We start from the raw sequence: 23206 nt of genomic DNA, 5'->3' as shown, positions 1-23206 counted from the left end.
GGAGGACTTGCAGCAGTTTCTTCTGATCGCTGCGGGCAGTCCAAGTGGGCTAGGCTGGACTTGTGCAGATTTACTTATCTCCATGCAAGGCAGCATGGGGCAGCTGATAAGCAATATCTTAAAGCTGTAGGAGGCAGTGGCTGCTAGCTCCGACCTTCGGCTGGATTTTTGCCTCTTGATTCCTGTGACCAGCAGGGTGGTCAAATCTTGGCTAGCCCTAAACTCAACAAGGGCCTCTACCACTCCTGATGCAGCGTGTTTATAAACATGGTTTTCCAGTTTCTGCTGGGTCTGATTCACCCTTATTTTCTCCCTTCTTCAAACTCTGCTGTTGGGTTAAATAATTTCAGTGACACAAACTAGCCGCCAACTAGTAAACTGAAGCATACGTAGCTGGGATAGATTTTGGGCCCTTTTACCTCTTGCAGCTCATGCAGTGTATTGCCATCTAAAAATGGTTTAGTATGAGCATTTGGAAGTGGCAGTATGAGGCATTTGATTTTACTTGCTGCTCACACTCTGAATCCTTTGTTTACACGTACAATTCCTTTCATGAATCTTATCTCCTGTATCATATTTACTTTTAATAACTGTATAGAAAATTAACTCATATGTCCTACCTCAGGATTGTTTTAAAATATTAACAAAGTGTATGACTCTCAAAATGTGGATTCTGTATTTATATTTTTCCCAGTATGTTTGAATTTTACAGATGGCTAATATTTCATTCTTCCCACAGCAGTAGCCCCAAAGCAAAGGGGATAGTTGGCCAGTCTTTTTCAGCATCGGTAGTTGGCATTTATTTTCACCTGCTGTGTATTAAAAAAAAATAAAAGAGAGAACCACAAACAAAAACCTGACAAACCAACCTGATCTAACCTTAAATCCTCAGTGCATGATTATTTAGCATCAGCCTCATACATTCTTTTGCTTGAGAGGTAGAAGTACAATAAAAATTTAAATGTCTTCCTGCTAAGTAGTGGAATTGAAGTAGTTGTAGAAAGAAAATACACTGTGCTGAACAGTAGGAATGCTGGGTTTTGCCAGGGCTATGCTTTTTTATGAGCTCACTGAGGCAAGTCTTTCTTGGAACAAATTACTTTGAGAACTCTGTAAAAGAAACCTAACTTTAAAATGCTTGCAACCCTTCTCATTTTGGAAGGGTTTCTATATTCTGAAACACTACTAATAGGCAATTCTGGGTCATAAAATTCGCCTGCCTTCTTTGAATTTACTAGCCAAGCACTACATGCGTTATGTTGGAGAGGTTTTGTCAAACTCCATAATAATGAAAACACTCAAATGAACACTTTGAAAATGTCTGTATCTTACTGATCAGTGTTTTTTTAAACAGTATATAATTGGAAGATGTGGTTATGTTCCAAAACTTTTGACTTATGTTGTCATAATGTTTAATTGCTGAGCAAGGATTTTAATGTAAAAAGTTTCTTATCAAATGTGATACATGACTTATTTTGGAGTAATTTTGCTGTTTTTTCACTCTGCATGAGTGTTGTAAGTTTATATCAAATTTTGTACTCCTTTTATTTCTATAAATTTTGATTTTGAGACTAGGTTATTGACTTCTACTTTCTGTGATGTTTTCTGCATTTTTTAATTTTTTTTTTTTTTTTGTCCAAGGACTTGGAGAATGCCTTTGAGCTTTACAGCTTACCTCAGAGACTAAACTATGTCCAGACCTAATTATACAGGGGTTGCATTCATTCACAGCAGACCAGTTAATTATAGATTTATCAGAACTGAGCTGGGTTGTAAAACCTGGGCTATTTAAGCAGAGAAAGTTCACGTGCCAGTCAGCATGCCATGATGAGATGTGCTGGCATCTATCACAAATACATCAGATTTCTTTTGCTCTTTCTGCAGGAGCTCTGCACAACTTTCTCATTTGTGCCGTCTCTCAGACGAAAGCGTGGTGCTAGGGCACATGATAGGATGCACATCTGAAAGACCTGCTAAGGACCATGCTCACAAACAGGCTTCTCTTGACTCTGGGGTAACTTTATAAATAAAGGAGGTCTTTGTAGAAATATGTATCAATGAAATGCAATCAGAGAATGTGAAATAAGCTCCTCAAGGGCTGTCACAACACGGCGCTACCTCGTGTTTGAAGTGCAAGCCATGTTTTCAGCTTGGCTACCCTCATATAAATCTAGAAAACATGCATTTGAAAATGGTGACGGTCATCTACCAATATGAAAGTACTATTGCATATGTATTTTCACTTGCGAGGTGAAGCGGTGAGTAGGCGGGTAGCACATCCAAAATGTTGGTGAGTGCGCTGCTGAGAAACGCGTGGATAGCATGGTCACCATTGCAGTGGAGGCTTCTGTAGGGAGAATGTTGCAAACTGGAAACATTCCAGAACAGGACTAGCTCACATGCAGTACACCTAGCCTGATTTGTGGACAGTGTTACCAATCCGTGCCCATGTGCCTTTTTTTTCCTTAGTGCATCAATTCTATGTATCAAGTGTGTGTTACGTAGATATAAAGATTTGCAGTGCATGTAATGATGTATGTAAAAGAAAAGGAGCTGGTTTCCCAGAACAGGTGATACAGCAGTTGCAGGTGGACTCTGCATTTGAGTAGTGCCTGAAGACAAGAGAGCTGACATTCTCTGTGTGTTTTTTACCCTTCTGAGGATTGCATGACTAGGCCGTCTGCAGTCAGGCTGGTAGGGATAAGGTGGATGTCTGTGCATATGCAGTAAAACCGAACTTACAATGACAATTACTAAGTATCCTTTTGGACATGACTTCTCCCTTATGGAAGTGTGCTTTGCTACTTCCCTGTCTTTCCCCCCCAACCCTGGATAAGACCATTTAATTTAAACATTGTCATTCCGCTCCTCTGCTCTGTCTTTCACTATTACCCACTTCTCCATCCTGCATTTCTTTTCTTTCACATGACTTCTTTATAACCTGCATGGCTTCTCACAATCCACCTTCTTCCATTTTGTCTATTAAGCTTTACTCTAAACAGTACTGTCTACTTTGTTGCCTTTTTTTAATAAGTCTTCATTGTGCTCCTTCTTTCATGACTATATTTTTGCCCTATCACCACCTTGATAAAATGGTAGGTTGCCAGTTCTGTGGAAGAAGATTCATGTATTTTCCTTTCTGTTTTTATTTTTTTATGAGCTTCTTTTTTAATCAGTCCAAACTTTCTTTCAATTTTTTTTCTTTTGTGCTGTTAACAAATGCATACTTATTTCAACTAGATTTGTTCCTAAAGAAAGAACAGAATATTACTGAACAACTTAAACTTTCATTGTTGATTCATATGGTATGAAAAGCTTTAACTTATTTTATCCAACGCTATTCAAGTAGTCTCCTTCTTTGGTTTAAATTTTCTTTCTCTTTCACTACCATAATCCTTTATATACTCTTTCAAAATTAGAGGATTAAGTTCTGGACTTACTGACACCAGTAAGAGAACTGCTATTTATTTAATATATTATGGCAAAAGTTTTGCCATCGTTATGTCACCTCTTCTGTTCCAGTCTGGTCCTTGATTCACTTTTTAAGCCCACTGACCTGTAGGTTTCAGTACCAGTCAATACCCGGCAATACACCACAGTGAAAGATTTAGCCAGACCTAATTTGACCACATCTTTGCTTCAGGAAAGTTTCTTGTCATAGATTTTGTACGTGTTTGCTGGGTTTTGTTGTTGTTGGTTTGTTTGTGGGGGTTTTTTTGGGGGTTTTTTTTAGTCTTGGTTTGGCTTTGATTTTGTTTCCTTTTTTACCTTTGCAATGTGTTGTGGAATATTTCTGTTCCTAAATATTTTACTGTACTGTGGAAAGTGGTTAACTAAATAATACACACTGTGCATGTACACATAGGAGTATAGTGGAAATGTCAGAGTATCCAAGTTAGTCTCTTATTTTTACCAAGGTACAACTAATAGGAAACAGAGAAATGGAAACTTTCAGTGTAACAGCAACACACATAACTTACACTGTTACTCAGTTTTTTAAATGCTGTATGTGAGCATGGAGTAAATTTTAAGTCTGAAATACAGTATTTTACAGTGGGGGAAGGCTGCTGAAATGTAAACTTTCAGGACCGAAAGTTCCTAAGAGTAGGTTAGTAGAATAACGATCCTCTCGGGGGGGCCCCTTCTGGTCTAGATGACTTCTCATGGCCTGTTAGCATGAACTACAGAAACTCTTGGGTTCTGCTCACTAAAGCGTTCAAGGCAAAACATGAATCTGCCCCTAGGAACTGAGTGCTATTATATTATTCATATTTCATTGAATACTCTTGATGGAACACTACAAATAAGTACATGAAAGAAGTATTTATTCCAGATAAATATTTTTTCTGTTTAACTGTAGTTCTACTGAAGATGAACATTCTGGCATAACCATTGTGTGCTCTGCTTCTCTTTAAGAGTAAATCATCCTAAGCAATGCCTTGGTCTGTCCGCTATGTCTGTGCCTGGTTACGCCTCTGTAAGCAAGCTCCTCAGCCATCCAGCCTTTCCAAATACAGGCACACAGAGTTGGTGTTTCTGAGTAAATCGCTTGTTTTCTTGTTACGTTATTTTTTTTCCCCCTGTAATTGATCTGACAAAAGGGAGGTACAGGTTTGAAATATGAGGACTAAACGTTGCTATTTAGTATATTTGGAACTTTTGTTGGAATAATTGGAAAATTATTTCCTTTAGGAACTTGGAACTGTTCTATCAACATCGTAAAACTGTACAGTACAATGACTGCAACTTCTTAATATCAGTGGGAAATAAGGGAGACAGACCAACCTTGATAGGAAGTGGGAATGGGAAAGAAGCAAGTCATTTATTGGTAGACCACAACCCTGCAACCCAGAAAATGATCTTTAATTTTAAAGATTTTTTGAAGAGGGGACAGATTGTGCTTAAATGTTAACCAAATTTATCTAAAATTTTTAAAAAAGCTTTTTGTTAAAAAAAAAAAAAAAAAAAAAAACAGGTGACAACGTTTCTATTATAAGCATCTACCAAAGACTCCAATGCATTTGTAGTTCTCATTCATTTTCTCCAGGCACTTGCAAAGAAAAGAAAACCTAAAAAAGTAAGAGTACAAAGCAAGAGTTACGGTTTAAGCTCTTCCTTAGGACTTATATGTACGTACAGTGCAACCTGCTGCATTGAGGCAGGGTCGGTTTCCCCATATGACTTGATCCTGCTTCAGTGCAGCAGGTTAGACTAGAGGTTACAGGTTCAGCATCCCTTCGCAAATTAACTGCACAGATTAACTGCATTTATCTAGGCCTGACTAATTGTGTACCAAGCAATAGCCTGATGTGATTTGAAATGCCCAGTATATTAAAACAGGAAAATCAGGCTACCAGACCTTTTAACGGTAGTATAAAATTAATGGAGTATCTTGCAAGAGCACAGACTCAGTAAGCATTTGTCAGCTTCTGTAAAAAAGAAATAGTAAATTATGAAGCCTCTTGAATTTAAACAATGTGTCTGATATCAGCATATTTGCTTTCCTGGATGATTTGTTTGTATTAATCTGTGCCTGTTTGCGTTAATGACTGAGTGAATAATAAAGCTGATCTGTTTGCTTTGACAAGAAGGCATTTATTGCAAGTGATGTGTGCTACAAAGGAGAAGAAAAGGTCAGTAACGAGTAAATGCCCTTTTAAAAAAAGTATCAAAAGAAATAAAATACTTAGTGTGATGAATATAACTTCTAAAGTTAATATTTCCCTGCTGAGCAATGTTGTACAAAATTTTATGTTGGCAAAACCTTTGGTACCTGTCATGAATAATGAGTTTATATGCACACAGTTTTCATGGGTTTGTAAACTTTTTTTTATGCTGTACTTCATTCTTTCCAATCTGAAAAAAAAATCTCTGTTTTCATTTCTTAGGAAGTAAGAATAGCAAACAATTTTCAGAGCTCTTGAAATGTTTTGAGTTTTATTCAAATCAATTGTAGACCAATAAGTGAAGGGAGGAGGGTCATCTGCAGAATCTCCAGGATCACGACAGGCAGCTGTGTGGTGACACCCCAGCTGTGGTCCCAAACACTTTGAATCCATAAGCGGTTTCTCTGTGACTCAGAGTTTGGGCTTTTTTAATAAAAACAAATACGATGTTTATCCTGATTTTTGTGTTATCATAGATTGGAAGGAGAAAATACCTGATATTTTCAGAAAATGTGAGAAAAATTCGTTTCTCACAGAACTGATTTTACCAATGCCTCTCTTTTTACCACTTCCTCATATGTGATGTTTCCTCTATCCTGTGTTTTATGCAGGAATTAAAATATAATTGTTTGCCTGAATTGATTTTTGTTAGTCTTTTGGGGACCAATATGTCATTGAATACCAGTGCTTGAGAGATTAAAAAAATACGGAGGTCTCCAAGTCATCTAACCCAAGTATTTCAACAGGTGTCCCTGGGGAATTTCACTTTATTATATTGTTGCATGGATGACAAGACTAAATTAATGCTTGTAATGAAGCTCATTCTTTCATAATTTGAAGGCAGTATAGAGTTTCTTATTTGGTTTTGGTAGTATGAATGTTAAGTTTAATTACTTAAGGGGCTGAAGAAGGTTCGGTACAAACACGAGTAAACACAAAGTGTCAGAATTGCTTAATACTGAAGAGCTTCACGACTAGGGAAAATGAGGATTAATTGTTTGAAATGTTTGTTTTTTGAAATAATGATAAATATCATATGCTGTCTAATTCTGATTTACGTTGATTCTATTTATAATCTGCAGAATGTTCCATTGCCATCACTGTTCACAAAGGTAGTGAAGTTAAATTCAAATCAGTTATAACTCCTGGGTGAGGAGATTATCTGACTTGTGTTAATTGCCATAACTCCACTTACTTTGATAGAAATACATTAAGGTGGACCTGTTGAAATTCTGTCCCAATATGTCCAGTCTCCAGCACATCAGCTTCAAATGGGATCTTTTTTGTAGTATTTTATATCGTATAAAAACTTGTTCAGCCTTATACACCTAATTAAACTTTTTACCTTTGATGTGTCAAACTACTTGCTTTAAATGCTTTTAAAGTATTTAATGTTATACTTAATTCAAAATACAAACAAAGCGAAATAACAAGCATGTCTTGACACTGCCTGCTGCATCTTTTAAGCATGTCTTCGGTTCTGCTTAGCCTGATTCTTTGAGAGAGAATTGCTAGTGAAGATGTCTAAGGAAAAGAGATCAAGAAAACTTTAATGACCTGTGGGGTGCAGCTTCAAAGTAATCATCATCAGCATAACTACTTTGTGGTGTAAATGCATTTCTAGCCTAATAAACAAGTGTGATGTAAATTTTCATTATAGTAATAGAAAGTTAATTTAAGTTGTTGGACTTGAAATCTTGTATATAGCAAGGTTGTCCAATGTGCACAATACGTAGGAAATAGCAAACTTGAATTAATTCCTAGGTAAAATTAGTATGCATTGCACTTCAGTGATTTGTCTTTGTTTTGTTTCTCTAATCAGAATTTCAGTTAATTTCAGCTTTGTTCTCTGCCTCCCCCACATTAGTTCCATTGTCTTGATTCGCATCATTTGTAGCAGCTGGCTTCTTGTCAATCTGTAGTTTGGACCTTTACATCAAACAGCAAATTAATTACAGGAGAAGAAATCCCAATAGTGCTTCTATGCCTAGAGGCTTTCACAATTATCAAGAAGGAAATGTTGCTGATTGTCAGAAATGAGAAATGGAACATGAGAAAGGGGGGGCAGCACGTGCTTCATGGGTACCGTTAGTTATCTATAGAAGTAAGTGTTGGTCAGTTACCTGTACCTTCCCTTTCCTAGACCCTCCCCTCATTTGTTATACGGTTAAACTGGGAAAAACTAGCAATTAAAAAAAAAAAAAAACCTAGTATGATATATGTATTTTTTGTTAAACGATTCATAGCCTTAACCCGTCTAAGTGCAGGAGCACTCTTGGGAGTTTATTGGAAGGCCTGCTTGCGTCTTAAATGTTTGCTCTTTTTCTCTATACCACATCTTAAAAACATAACCAAAAAAGCATACATGAATGTGTACTGTCAAAATTTAGGAAATTCTATTTTTTGTTCTATAAAGAGAAATCAAGAGATCCTTTTAAAATCAAGAAACATGTACAAAAGGCTCACGATTTATTGTCTGGAAGGTGCCTGTAGAAACCAGACATCGGAATTGCGAGCAGTCAGAGTTTGGACACACAACGTGCTTTTCTGACCTCAGCAAGTAATTTAGTCCTCTGTCAAGTTGCTGTGCTGTTTTAAGTTCCTTTTTTTTTCTGCATGGCCATTAGTAATGGTTAGGAAATTAACATCGCTGTTGTATTTTGCTAGACTTCTATTGTTTTTAAAAAAAAAAAACAAAAAACCAAAAAAACCAAAAAAAACCCCAAACCCCGCAGTGTTCAGACAACACTGGTTACTGTAGTGGGGAAATAGGCAAAGGAAGTGGAGGTGGGGGAGTCAGTGTATGGTATAAACATGAAAGAGATATGCTCTACTTAAGGTGAAATACTCTATTGAAATGATGGGCTAGTTTAGTGTAATTTATTTGCTATTTTCTCTTGCTTATTTCCCTCGTTTTTATGTTTTTCTTTAACAAATAGGTACGATTTCCTTGGCTGTCTTTTCAAGATACGTATCATCTCTGACTTTCTGATGTTTTTTTGCTATCTTTAACTGAGCTATCTCATGTAGTCTATCTTTTCAATAGTGCGTGTATCACGAAAGAAGGTAATATCTTGCCCAGGTCGGTCTTAAGAGAATATTGAATTTGGTTAGATACAGTGTCTGTTTTGTAGCAATATCTTTCCTCATTTTCCATACCATATTGTTAGCACAGTTTAAGAGCTCAGTCCAGCATTATTCCAAGGTCATTTTCAAAGCCCTGCTGCGATTCTGATTCTTTTATATTTGTCTCTGGTTTTGAGCTGAATATGAAATTTAGTGGTTTAGCTTTTGAACGGGAAATTTAATTTACAACTTGTCAGTTCATTTACAAAACGGATACCACTGTGAAGGATTCTCCTAAATATATATGCAGCCCTTCTCTTTTGTTCTCCGTTCATTTCTTTGTTCCCGTGAAGCATGGAAATACACAAAAAATCACTGTGAAAATCTAAATTCATAGCTGTCACTGCTGACCGTATCCTTCGGGCCCTCCAGGCTGTGCGAGGCAGCAGATGGTGGCTGCACATGCAGGGTATCCATCCAGGACACAGCGCTTGCTGTCTCTCCGCGTTCCTGCCCTTCGTCTGCCCACAAAACTCCGGTTTATTGACAAAACTTGAGTAACTGCTTGTAGAAATAGAAGAAACCCTCTTAAATTGGATCACATTACCTCACATGCATATTTCCAGGTGCGCCACTTGTTGTCTCTGTTTTATGGTGAGTAGGTGTTACATGCAATCTCTGAACTGGTTGTGATGAATACATAGGCTTTGAAATGTGTGTTTAACTTTCAAGGTTACAATTAACACATTTTAATCCCGTGTAAAATGAATAGCCCAAAGTTACTGAGAGCCTACTGGGCAGCGGGATATAGCACAAGTTAGAACTGTTAAGTCCATTTGGATTTGTCTTTAACTATAATAATGACAGTATATAAAACAAGAAAACTTTGCATATGTGAAAGTCATTCAAAATACTGGGTCCCAAATGAGGTGTTGCTGTGAATCTTTAGCTTTGACAGCTGAGACTTGCTTTGGGGATTCTACATAAGAGAAGCTAAGTTCTTCTTATTTGATTAAATTGCAACTTTTTTCCCTGTGGGTGTTTTTTTGTTTTGGTTTGGTTTTTTGTTTGTTTGGGTTTTTTTTGTTTTTTTTTTAAATGGAGTGTGATCTAAGTCTGAATAAACCCATTCCTTGTCTTAAAGTGAAGTCTATTCGGTTGTTGTTTGGGCTGGAGAATCAAGATGAGACTGACAAACTTGTGAAGCATTACCACTATAGGAAACAAAATTGAAATACAATGGCCCTTGCACACACACGAAGGGACCCGAACAGGTGGACACACAGAGGAACCCAGAGCTGGAACATGCTTCATCCCAGCCTGAAAAGTGTCTATGGTATTTGTGACACCGTGTTTTATGTATGGAAAAGGAGCTCCCCTTGCAAGGTGGTTGAATTGACACGTGCTGTTAGATCCCAGCGTTATCGCACCCCTTAAGTCACTTTTTTTCAGTATCAGATGCTGAATACATCATCATTAAGCAGCATGCTTTACTTTCCTTAATCTAGCCTGCTACCTGAACTAGGATGTCTTGTTGAATTTTTCTGGTGAAGTGAGGAAGCGGAGCTTCAAGTCACCTTTTTCAATAGTTATTTTGATAACACTGGAAACAGTCATGGCAGTATTTATAGCCAGGGTAAAAAGTAAAAGAAAGAAAAAAGTCAAAGCGCATCCAGCTGGTCTTTTGGTTGTTTTGAAGTTTAATTGATAAAATGGGTGATTTCTGTCGCTGTGGTTATGGACATTGACAGTGTGAATGGTATTGCTGATTCTTGCTGCATACTCTAAAACAATGGGCTTCTGCTCTTACAGGTTTCATAGTGATTCTAAAATGTGTATCCTTGTTTACTGAAATTTTGTTGCTCTTATTAACAGATGGGAATGAGGAATTTTTTAAGCATGTCATGATAGCATAGAGGTAATATGTTCACCACTTTATGCTTCCCCTGGAGTTGGTGGATATTTTTCTCTGCTAGTTTTATTGGCCAAATAAACCTGTTCACAAGCATAAATGTTCTGAGAAAAATTTTTAATAATTTAATTTTTGTATACAGGATTATTCTTTGGAATTTAAAACTTGTGGAAAAGAAATATGCTTTAATGTATCTTATTTCTGCAGTTTTAGTGTATTTTTAGCACGTGATTTCACAGATCCTTGATGTTTTTTAAATACAGGTAATGAATTTGGGCATCCAGAATGGCTTGACTTCCCCAGAAAAGGGAATAATGAGAGCTACCACTATGCCAGAAGACAGTTTAATCTTACTGAGGATCATCTTCTTCGCTATCGATTCCTAAATGCATTTGATAGAGATATGAATAAATTGGAGGAAAGATTTGGCTGGCTTGCATCTCCCCCGGTAAGCTGTATATACTAAATGATAAGTTTTTAGTCACCAGTTGGGTACGTGTTCAGAATAACAACAATACCAAATTTGCATGCAGAAATTTTAAACAGCACTTTATTATGCACTGCATAATGCCCCACCATATATTTCAAGTTGTCAAAACATGTCACTGAAATATCCTCCACAGATAATAGAAATCTGAGACGGTCTCCTTTTTGCTTTATAGCAAGCTCTTTTCCTATTATTTTTGCTATTTTTATTTAGTAACTGCAGATTGGATAAAGCAGACTACAAAACTCTCTCTAATCCAATCCAAGGATTGCTTTGGGGAAGTGCAAATTGTTCTGATTACTTACTTTTTATATAAATAATTACTCTGTTACTAAGAAAACACTTTCAGTAGAGTATAGTGTAAGTTATAGTCTCCCAGTCTCCAACCTGTCACTCTTGTATTTGCCTTTTTTACCTAAATATCACACTTTACTTTTTATCGAAGCAACTCAATTATTATAATTTCTCAGGTTTTAATTATTTCATACTAGTCATAATCCACTTTAAAGACTTTTTTTTTAAATGGATGTCTAGTTATTTATTAATGGCTTTAGCAAATAGAACAAAGCCAGTATGTGCAGAAGTTTAATGTGGGCTTATCAAAGCTATTTCTCACACAGATTTTAAAAAACAAAAAACATTTTCAGTGCTTCATTTTTTAAATTACTAACAGCAGATGTGATGCTGATCCCTATAACAAATAGATTGAAGGGTTGATTTGATAAAAGGAATCTATTTTTTCCTAAAGGAAAGTGTGATAAAAGGAACACATTACAAATCTCTGAGCAACAGTTTTTCAAGTGCTCTATACCTAACATGCTTCTACCTCTTCAATTTTACATTGCCTTATCAAAAGCAAACTACAGTTTAGTAATAAAAAATTTTATATGACATTGCATAGGTAAACAATTTCAGTTCGCATCTTGATGCCCTTATCTATGTTGCTTTAATCTTTGACTGTTTTACTTGAAATGAGATATAGAAGCAGCGGGTTGGGGTGTTCTTTTTGTTAATTCAGTTAGAAATTAAATATTTTATAGTACTGTTTGTGTTTTGGTTTGTTTTTTTTTTTTTCCTTGCCTAGGCCTATGTGAGTGAAAAGCATGAATCCAATAAGGTCATAGCATTTGAGAGAGCAGGTCTCATTTTTATTTTCAACTTCCATCCATTTCAAAGTTACGTGGACTACAGAGTGGGTATTGAAACTCCAGGAAAATATCCTTTTCTTTACTGTTTCACTTGTACAGAGAAGTTGAAAACTAATTTTATTTCTGTTTTCTAATATGAATGCAAACTGTAGTAAAAGGTAAGAAACCGCTTACTTGTCATCAGTATAATTTTACTTTAATTCTTAGTGTACAGCAAAAAAAACAATTTAGAAATTTCCCATCTTCCTAAGAGATCATTTTGTAGAAACCAAAAGTAAACATGGCAACTTAAAGACTACATGTTAAAGTTTCCTCGTGATGCCTTGTTTTTTGAAATTATGTTGAGGCATGAAAAAGCAAGTAACTCCTACTTCTCAAATAAACCATAGGAAGTGACCACAGTAAGGCTGTGAATGCAGTCAGACAGGAAAATGCATTAGCTTAAACCTTCATCAGGAAGGTTGTACAATTTCTGTTTTATAACTGGGTTGACTGAGAATGCGCTCTTAGCTCAGCTGAGCAGTATATGTTTACTCTTGAGTCATTGGCTGGTTTTGCATTTGTGTCGAAATTCTTAGCATTGAGGGAGATTCAAAAAATGAATGCTAACTTGCCAGAGGAACTTAGTTTGCCCCAATTCAATTTGTTTCAAGTCCTTTGACAAACAGTCTAGTGAATCTTGCTGTGTCAGTTCAAGGCAGTGTAGGTGCAGTTTTGGCCTACTGTCCTTTTATTTATCAGCAATTTCAGGAAACTACTGCCATATTTCAGTTAAGCAATTCAATGTATTATTTTAACTCCTGAGCACTGCTGAACTGACAGTGCCTCAGGAACTCAGCAGGATTCTGGTTCGGAAACATCAAGTCAAACCCATCTTCAGCGCTTTGTTCTGCATCCTCTATGCTGCTACTGAAACTCTTGGAAGAAGTAGAATGGAGTAGTAAATTGGAGTAATAAAATCTTAATCTGGTGTCATAAGGTGTAGCAATTCTTGACTGTCACAGGCTTCAAGTATTTACCCATTTAAGTTGATGCTACTGCACTTCATCTGTCTTGTATGAAATTCTTTGAGTTCTGCAGACAGAATAATTTAAGTGCAGTGGTAAGGACTACAACACATAACAGAATTAGTGTGACTTTTTTGCTCTGATACTTATGTAGATACAGTTAAATCCAAACCACATTTTGTTGTTCGCTTTCTGCCTTTCTTTTTCGAAGATGCTAGAGTTTCAATGATCAGAAGTGCTTAAGAAATATTAAAAAAAAAAAAAACAAACCTCATTCTTAATGACTTTAGTATCACTTATTTTCTCTCTCTTCCATAGCACATCTTCATCAGGCTTGTATTTCTGATTTGTGCTAAATTAATTAAATACCCAGGCATTGTTTTTCTGGGTATGTAAATGCCCTGCACATTGTTACAAAAATTCTACTCCTTGACACTTACAGCTAAGATAGGACTGAGCTATGCTCAGGCACTTCTGAAACTATTTGGGCTTTCGTTATGTTCATGGAAATATTGTTATGACCAGTTTGTTGACAAATATTTAATATAAGCAGCCTTTTGTTTTTTCAGTGCTCTACATTTTTTCAGTCATTTCAGGAACTTTTCATTTATCTATTTTACACCACTAGAATCACCTTTCTCCTTATAAATTAGGCATTTAATGTTTATATAGAATCCTGATCACATTGTTTCAGCTAAGGCTACTCTATAGTAGCTCTTCTGAAGCAAATTGCAAAATCTACTTGTCACTGGTTTTACTTTGCAAATCAAGGCACAGTCGGGTTTCAGTAAGTCAATCTGTTGCTGGTTCACTCTGGGCAGTGAAACAGCTTTCTGCTCTATCTTGCCCAGGAACAGTCATTACTAATTGACTTTTTTTTTAATGTAAGCAGAAACTCATTGGAAAATGTTTACTATTCACTTAGTAGATGATCAAGTCATTTTTATGTCCTTTTTGTTTATTTTGGTTCACTGAAAATCATACTGATACTTAACTACAGTGAAGTGTGTTCAAAACAAGTGTGATATAAACAAGGCATATAGACGATGTTTCATATTTGCAGTGTATATCATAATTTTAATACTTTAATGTCAGTAGACATTCTTGGGTTTTGAGTGTGTACAGTATGATTTTATTTATATCATGTATTGTAGACAGTTTAAATTTAAAAGGCCTTTGTTAAAATATAAAGATCCATATTAGCTTTTTGTTCACTAACCTGAAGTTTTTATTGCTAATGGAACTGCCATCAGTGCATTTGCTTTGGTTAAGGTGGTTTGTCTGACTTAACCCCTCCTGCCCCAAGCAAACAGTGGACTTTCTGGTTCTCTGTCCTCAGCATGTGACGTGCTCTGCTGCCTCTGGCAGGAGCAGAGGACTCTAAATGCTGCCACTGCTCTTACTTCTCTTTGAAACATAGTGCACCTTCACCTCTGCCGAGAGCTTTGTTCATTTGGTTAAGGAAGTGTCTGTCCTGTTTTATGGTACTGTACTGTTCACAAATCTGAGAAGAAGTAGTGCTCTTAATTTAGTGTTCTCACTTGGGAATCGCACATGTAGAATCTTCCCATAAATCACCTTTTCAACAACCTTCCCCTATTCATTTTGTTCCATGGCAGTTCAATGCATGAACCAGGGGAAGTTCCTGAAAATCCTCTGGGAGGGAACTGTTGCCAACTGGCTTTCAGCCTCATTTAACCTTGGATTTTTAAGTTTGAAGGTAGGAACCTTCTCTTCTTTTCAGTGTCTCGGATTTTGAAGATGCAGATTGTTTTGAATAATACATATACTTAGGCAGATATATCACAAGAGTTTGTGTAAGTTCTGATTCACAAAGCTTTGTTTGAACAAATAATTTTTATCTGCCCCAAATTTGTAGATTTAGTTTAAAAGCAGATTGAGTGTATCTTAATTAGACTTCCCTGAAACAAAATTTAGGAAGTCACAGTGGCTTCTGTTGATTGTTGAAATGAAAATAATAATGTTTCTTCTTAAACTGTTGTGCATAAAGAAGAGAAAATCACAAAAGAGTGAAAAGGAAAAAGCAAGTTTAACTTAGGTCAAAATCTTTTGATTTGGTTCATAAGAACCTTTATTTTTTTGCTTTTTTCTTTGGCCTTTGAAATAAAAGTCTCATTTATGTTAATCAAGATCTCTTTTTATCTGGGAAGCTTATTATCTGTATTAAAAAGGTCACTGTGTTCTCCTCCAAGGCCATCACATGGGATGAACCATTGGGACTTCTTTTCTAGAGGAAGTGCTTTTGACTATATGCATCAAATAAAACAAGGTGCCCTGATGCCTACACCATAAAATATCTCCCTTCTTTTCAGTGCCTGTTGCTAGCAAAATCCTTGGACGATAAGACGTCCATAAACACCTTGAACAGACCTGAAGTTCTCATTTCTATTCTGTTTAGGAGAAATCTAAGCAGTACAGTATCTACCAGTTACGTTCTCAGTATCTTTTAATTGATAATGAGGATGGCAGCTCTCCATTATCCTAGTCCTCTGTGTAAAAGTTTACTTCTTCAAGGAAAGCCCTGGAGTTGTTGAACTACCATCAAGTGCATTGGAGAACTGCTGAAATCTAAGTAATAGCTGCTATGCAATGCATTTATAGGCTCATCATAATCGCTTATTTTCAGGGAACTTCATCTTAATTCAGTTAGTCATACCGACTACTTTGGCACTAGAACTGAGAAGATGCAGAGTCACCGAAGTGCTTCTCTGAAACCAAGCTCAAAAGTAGCATCGTGTTATAGCAGTTTCTTAAGCATCCTGTACTTAGCTGCATCATGGTAATGAACTGTATGCATGGTCTTACGTGACAACAAATTTCAGGTATTGCAGCTTGTGATGAAACAAGAGTAACTAAAATGGCCTTATTTCTCACAGGTGAGGAGCCCATGTAATATCTGTGATTCTGTTTGTAGCAGCATGCCCTAAAGATTCTGTATTCTATTCATAATCCCCTCTGGTTGCAAGATCAAATGGCCAAAGTTTGCATGTGGGTGACAGTGCTTTTTACATTTGGGTCTACTTATTTTCTGTAGTTTTGGTAACTATGCAACTTAGCAGTAAACAGGGGCTAACTGTAATCTTACTAAGGCTGGTAAAAGTGAGCCAGGGCAAAAGAAAAGGATGACATAATTTCCAGAGTATGAACGAGATAGAGGCTTTTGGTACTTCAAGGAGGATTTGGCTTTATTTCTAGAACGGAAAGGTAAGGGTATCAAATATTTTATCACAAGTCCATAGGAAGTTCAATTTGTACTCCACCTAATCAGGACAGTTGCAAACTATTTGCATTCATTTCTTTCAGACATGTGAAGTCTTTCTTGGCTGAGATTTCTAAGCTATGAATTAAGAATAGCTGACTTGAACAATGCTATTCATCAGTTTATAAGCAACAAAAAAAAATCATGATGCTTTCTTATTGCAGCTCTGTCTCTTAGAGTAGTCAAACATTTATAGTCTAGAAACAATGCAGAACTGTTTATGGTATCAGTTTTTAAATGAAACACATCCCAAAGTTAGCCACTATTACCATCCTATTCTATTTGCTTTCAGCATCCTTTCGTCTTCCCTCCCAACATCCAGCAGGCTGTTTTAGTATCTGTTTTCTTTAAATATGTTGGAGTGTTTTAATGTTGACTAGCTTTCTTCCTAACTCTTATCCTGCAATTAGAGCCATCAATTTTATGCATAGCTTTGTAATGGAACCTTTTAGCCTGAGACTTAAAAAAAAGTGTCCTATAATTAGGAAGCGTGGTCACATGTGACAAATCTTTAGAACAACTTCTCCACTTTAAAAGGAATTCTTTAAAATCTCTTTGGAACTTAAACATGAAGAAGTACTTAAAAACAAGAATTTGTTGTTACTCTGTTTTGGTTTTTGTTTTTTTTTTTAAGAAATTGGTGGGTTTTTAATGTGATACTCTGAGGGAGTTATTGAATAAGCCTGAAAAGCAAATTGCTGTAATATATTGCTTAAATTCTTTTTTATAAACAGTTTATCTGATTGGTACTGGGAATTGTGGGAAATATGGTAAACCTTTCACTACCTGGGTTTACGTTTTAGTGGATTGAGTTAGTCAAACTAGTACATGAAATACTTGTCATTAAATTTGCTTTTATTAAGTGGATGGCTTTAGCATATCACTATATAGTGGTAATATATATCACTAAGCTATTGTCATATAAAACTCCTCAGATATTTTACCAGATATTTTAAAAGATATAGAGCTTCCTACCTTTCTGGCCTATTTCTTTGTAGGCATTCCTCTGTTCTGATCTCATTGAAAATATCTTTTTCTTTTTCAGCTGTTCTTTATTTGTAGGCTGTTGGCATAACAAACCTTGTTGTACTGTTGTAGGAGAAGTAGTTGTCAGTAGACATTACAGTTCTTCTGGTCCCACTTGGTTTGGAAAAACCCTTTTTGAACTGTCAGCCAGTCAAAAGCTTTATGAAGAGTCACAGCCAGCTCAGAGTCAGTTTTTCCTTCGCTTTTATACTGCAGTCTTCTCTCTTACCTCCCTTGACTCTGGGTCGCTCCATTCTACGTCTTGTGCTCCTAAGATGATGTACCCTAGTGTGAGACATTCAAGGACTGAGACCTTAATTTTTTATGTGAGCATGAAAGTCCATAAATGTTGTTGAGCAATATGAATTGCTACTAGCTTACCTCTGTATCTTGACGTTTCATGTTGTCATACACTTACACAGTGCAAGAAGGGAAAAAAAAAAAAAGTCATGGAAAGAAATGGTTACTTCATTACCAATATTGCCATTTTTACATGGAATAACATAGTGAAGCATTGCAATGCTAGAGTGAATGCATACCAGTTAGACACTTATTGTTGGCATAAATTTAGGGTACGTAAAGACATACGAACTCAGAGTTGTCCGTAAGCAAATAGCCAGATGAGACCTGAGGTATCACAAGTATTATCCTCAAAATACTGCAAAAATACACCTTTTTTTAAAAAACAACAATGTTACTTCAGTCTTTCTGACATTTGCAACCTGCACCTAGAGAAAGCTTCTAATGAGAAAATAAGGTCGCTTGAATGAGTCAGTGGCGTGCGGTTGCTGAAGGCAAAGATGCCGCTTTGAAGTGTGCTTATGTAACTGTTCCCTGCCTGTTAGAATTCAGGGGGTGTCCGGCACGGGGAGACAAAGCATGTAGTTTAGGATGAGCCAAATGCTATTTTCTATCAAGGTAGTTGATATGTTAAGGTTAATAGCTGTGAATAAGAAATATGGCGTATTAATGTGGGAACGCATCTTCAATCTGCGTAGGAAAAGAAACAGATTTCCAGCACTGTGAGTCTATGTAACTACTAGAGTGGCATGTGCTATTGCCGAATTTCTGTTTCGTTATGTGGAGGAAAAAGGAAAAGATTTCTATGCTCATGCTGGATTTTTTACTTCATAAATTATGCTCTTTCTGAAGCCTTTTCGTGAGAAACAGGCAGCTTGAGCTAAAAAATTATTTCTGCCTAATTTGCTTCAGTTTGGAGATAGATGAATAATCAACATCTAGGTCAGCTGTCTCTAGTTCTCTGATTGTAGATAAAATTTTGAGTGTTAACAGGAAACCTTTCGTAAGTTTCCTTTTTTTTTCTTCTTTTAATACTGACTAGACCTTTCTGTGGGGTAGAGGTTGATTCTACGGCCTGTCTGCAGAAAAAATTCAGTACAGAAATCTTGTTTTCCACTGTGCGAAAGGAGGGGCAAAGAACAGAAAAGGGGCTTTGATTTGTTTTCCATTTGAGTTATTACATAAACCACAGTAATTTCAAAATAACTTCCCCCACTTTTGTAGTCTGATCTATTCCCGTATGTCACTGTTTCTCCTATCAGGATGTTTTTCTTAATGTTTAATTGCAATCTGTCTTATCACAATTTAGATACCGTTTGTTATCGTTGCTGTTTTTAAAGGAGGAGAGATTTCCTTTCTTTTTTGATGTCACTGCAGCCACCTTTTTGAAGTTCTCTTGTTAAAGTTTTTCAGCCATTCTCATGGAGTTAGGCTTTCTTGAAGTTCAGTGCCAAAAGTAAGCCGCAGTTCTGACATTTTACTGAAGCTGGAGAAATAGGCAGATTCATGGTGGTGAAAATTCAAATTCTACACAATGTTTGTGTCAAGACATGTTCCACTTGTGATGTGCTATTTTTCAGTATTTCCTGTTTCCTTTTTCTCATCTTGTATTTGTTACCCCACAGTTAAATAGTTCTTATTCCTATCAGTGTAGCATTTTGTGTTTATCTCAATTGAACATCCCCTCTTTCACCTTGGGCCATCTCTTGAATTTATTCTGGTCCCATGGCCTACTTGAAGCCACTATAAACTTTGCCATCTGCAAAATAATAATAATAGTAATAATATTACTAGTGTGGACAAAATATGTGAATGGAAATATGTTTGTGAAAGCACTGGCAGAAGCAACAAAATGAGGATTAAAAGAATGGCCTGCAATGATAATGGAGAATACGGTTTCTAGCAGCAAAACAAAGGGTTGGGTTTATGTTGGTTTGGGGTTTTTTTTAATTACAAGACAAGGTAGGTACTCTGATAAGTGTCACCACCTCTGCTGTGGCCCAGATGACTTCTCACAGGACCCTACAGCCTAAAAGCAGTGGGATGGCCATGCGGTTTAATATATGCTATTGCTTTTTCCATCAGCTCAGTAGGAAAATAGACATGTTTAAAGTGAACAAGAGTAAGCAGACAATGAACAGCAACCTGTCCTAACGCTTATGGGAGACTGCAGTAAGCAAGATTCTGGAGGAAAGAACAGATCATCACAGCTGTCATCTTTCAGAGGGTATAAAAGATTTGTCCCAAAGCTAAGTCCTCATCATGAATCAAGAAGAACCTAAGAGACTTGATGAAGACTCGGTAACTGACATCGCTTGTCTTCATCCTTGTATGCATGTGCCAGACCACTTGGGCGCATGTGCCTTGGTATGAGAGTGAATGAAATCTATGATAGAGTGAATGTCAGGGGGTAAAATCAACTTTCTTAAAGATTTCAGAAAAAGCCTGTTCTCTTCCATAACATCCTACACTGATTTTTGTTAAGCAATTTTTATGCAGTGTTGGAAGTCTTATTAAAATTAAGCATACGTGTGCTCTCTCTCTTGTTCTTGCTATATATCAAAACGCCCCCTTTTTTTTTACAAGGCTTGTTATCTTTGAACAAAAGTAAATCAGCATTTTATGTTCATGATTGCCAACCAATATGGATTTACGTACCTCCAGATTTACGTTTAGTTTAAGCAAAAAGCATCCATATTTGGTTGAAGCAAAAAGGTATAGTACCCCCCTTCCTCCTCAGTACTGCGCCATGAGCTAAGTGCTAAATGGCTTCAACTATCCTCTAAATACCCTGAGCTGAAGTTCATCAGGCCAAGTTGTTTAATTTAATTAGAAAATTCATCCAAATACTCTCTAATATGCTTTTTCTGAGTTGTATGTTGACCCCTTAGTCTTCTCCAAAATTAGGTGTGTAGAGAGGAGGAACAGAGGTACCCTTCATCTTGATTATGCTAGTTACCTTTCTTCAATGAATTTCAAGAATTATTAAAAACAAAAGGGCTTAACCACTTCACGTTCCTTACGGTCATCCTTGCAGCTCTACTTTCCTTCATCTTCCCTGTGTTTATTGTTCATTTAACAACTGAGTTCTTGTTTTCCTTAATGCATCTTGATAGCATATCACTTTGTCCCTCTAACCTTTTTATTATTATCTTTGTATTTTTATGCCTAGCTTGAAAATCTAGTTGCTACTTTCTTTAGGCTTCTTTCTCGACTATGAGGTGAATGAAAATCTCATTAATTAGCCATATTGATCTCTGGCTATATTTCTTGTTCTGCATGCATATTAATGATTCATAAATTATGCTTGTGTGCATAGCTTGCTTTTTATAAAATCAATTTCTTCAAACAGTTGCTGGTCTTTGCTATCCTTTACTTTTTTTTTGACCTGTCTGGAGAATAACGGTTGTCAGTTCTACAGCTGTTGGTGTGCCTGGCTTTCCCTTTTTCTTGTTTTGTTTCTTGTCTTCACTTGTTGTCAGGATATCTTCTTTTATTTTAACAGGTAGCACTTTGGCAATGAAAATTGCTGCCAGGACAGCAGTACATGAAAGTTATATATCATTTTTATTGTCATCCTCATTGCTTTTCCACCAGGGAACTTTTTTCAAATGCTTTTCTGCATACTTTTGAAAAACAGGTAATGAACAGCACTCTCTACTAGGTGTCTTTTGCTGTTGGAAAAACGTAGATTGTGGTGCCAGTAAATCCAATCTAAAACTCCATTGGAGTATGCAATGGGGATGGGGATTATTGCGATCTTGGTACTACTTTCCTAGCTACGGGTCTAATAGCAGAGATCTTGCTTTTCCTAAGAGACACTTATCCACAGTGCTGACAGTCAAGCAAGTGTTGAAAGAAGTTACCCAGAGAGGTTTTGCAGGTTCCATCTTTGGATGAGCTTACTGGATCAAGCCCTGAGCAATCTAGTCTGACCCTGTAGCTGACTGCCAGCGGTCCCTTCCAGCTTGAGTCATTGTTGTTCCTATCCCTATGAACCCATCCTTATGATTTGTGATCCTTGTCTTTTCTCCTTCAGGCTTGCTCGTGATACTGTGCCCTTCTGTGGGTAAACTCCTGTGGAAAGTGGAGGTCACCTTTCTTGCCTAGATGAGCTTTTTGTTCTTATTAACTTGCAGCTTTTTAGCAGTGACTTTCCTAAATAGCAGCTTTTCACAGTGTATTGTTACTTCTATCAGAAAAGTTGTTAAAGGTGAGTAAAGAAAAAACAAACAAACAAAAAACTAGAACCCAAACTCACAACACCCTCCACCACCCCCCACCCCACCCCCCAAAAAAACCCCACAGCCATAATAAAATGGCCTTGAATCATGAACCAAAGCATGGTAGGGGTTGATGAGATGGAGAATTGCTCCAAAAGTGTACTCCTAAGCCCATCTTAAATGTTAAGGTAGATGCACATTCTGATTCCTCTACTCTGTCACATTGAACATGAGGATCCAGTGAATGTATAGAGTAGTGCAAAGTTCAATTTGTGCTTTCTGTCTGGCAGCTATACCCCGAAAAGTAAGCATCAGTTCCATGACTCTGACTCTCCACTCGCAGTTCAATGTGCATGTCTAAGCATACAAGAGATAAGTCATGGTCAACAAAGTGGCACTTTTAAAGCATTGCACTTGGCTTTTTTCATAGATTATGTCTCTGATTCTGTGTGCAGTTTCAGTTTTGAAGAAAGAGATGGTGAATTAACTCATTGTATGAACTAGCATGAACTGAAGTACTTCGATTTTCATTTTTGCTTAGAATAACCCTGGATTGCATCTTCAAGGTGACAAACAGATGCACACAGAGCCCTACCTAGGGAATATAGTAAGTTCTCAAAGTGAAACCAGGGAGGATTTCTCTTCTGTCTACTGAGACAGATTCACCTAGAGAAAATGAACGTGATACAGATCTGAAACTCTGGTTGTACCTAGAAGAAAAAATGTGCCTAAGTAAAGAAAAAAATGTAACTCCAGACACATTTTATTGGTGCATTTAAGGACACTTGCCCTTCTGCTAGTGATTAGTAACTATGAAAGCTTTAATTAAAATATGAAATGTACATCTGTGAATTTCATGATTTGCTTTGTGCCAGTTTTGAATTGCTGAAGTACTGAAAAAAACCAAGAGAAGCTATTTTTGTGTTTAACTTTCTAAATCAAAGTAGTACAAGGAAATCTTAGTGCGTTAATGATAGGTTTCTAATCCACACTTCATAAGGGTTGTTCCTTAGTAATTTGTAGTCTTCTACATTGTTGACTTAGAGTGACTTTTTTTTAATGAGCAAAATTGGAAAGACATGCAGCTGTTA

General features: G+C 36.7%; 1 protein-coding gene across 2 annotated transcripts in view; it reads left to right on the top strand.

Moving 5' to 3' along the window:
* Positions 1 to 23206, top strand: part of GBE1 (1,4-alpha-glucan branching enzyme 1) — a 135025-nt gene that overhangs the window by 94633 nt on the left and 17186 nt on the right. For both annotated transcript variants that reach the window (XM_035895727.1, XM_035895726.1), the window contains exons 12-13: positions 10908 to 11092; positions 12216 to 12346. In XM_035895727.1, the coding sequence (XP_035751620.1) occupies positions 10908 to 11092; positions 12216 to 12346 (316 nt within the window). The remainder of the gene's footprint in view (positions 1 to 10907; positions 11093 to 12215; positions 12347 to 23206) is intronic.

Source organism: Egretta garzetta, unplaced genomic scaffold (genome assembly GCF_000687185.1).
Source record: "Egretta garzetta isolate BGI_Z169 unplaced genomic scaffold, ASM68718v1 scaffold336, whole genome shotgun sequence".
NCBI lineage: Eukaryota > Metazoa > Chordata > Aves > Pelecaniformes > Ardeidae > Egretta > Egretta garzetta.
Note: the sequence above shows the minus strand (reverse complement) of the source record. Positions and strands in the feature narration are given on the sequence as shown.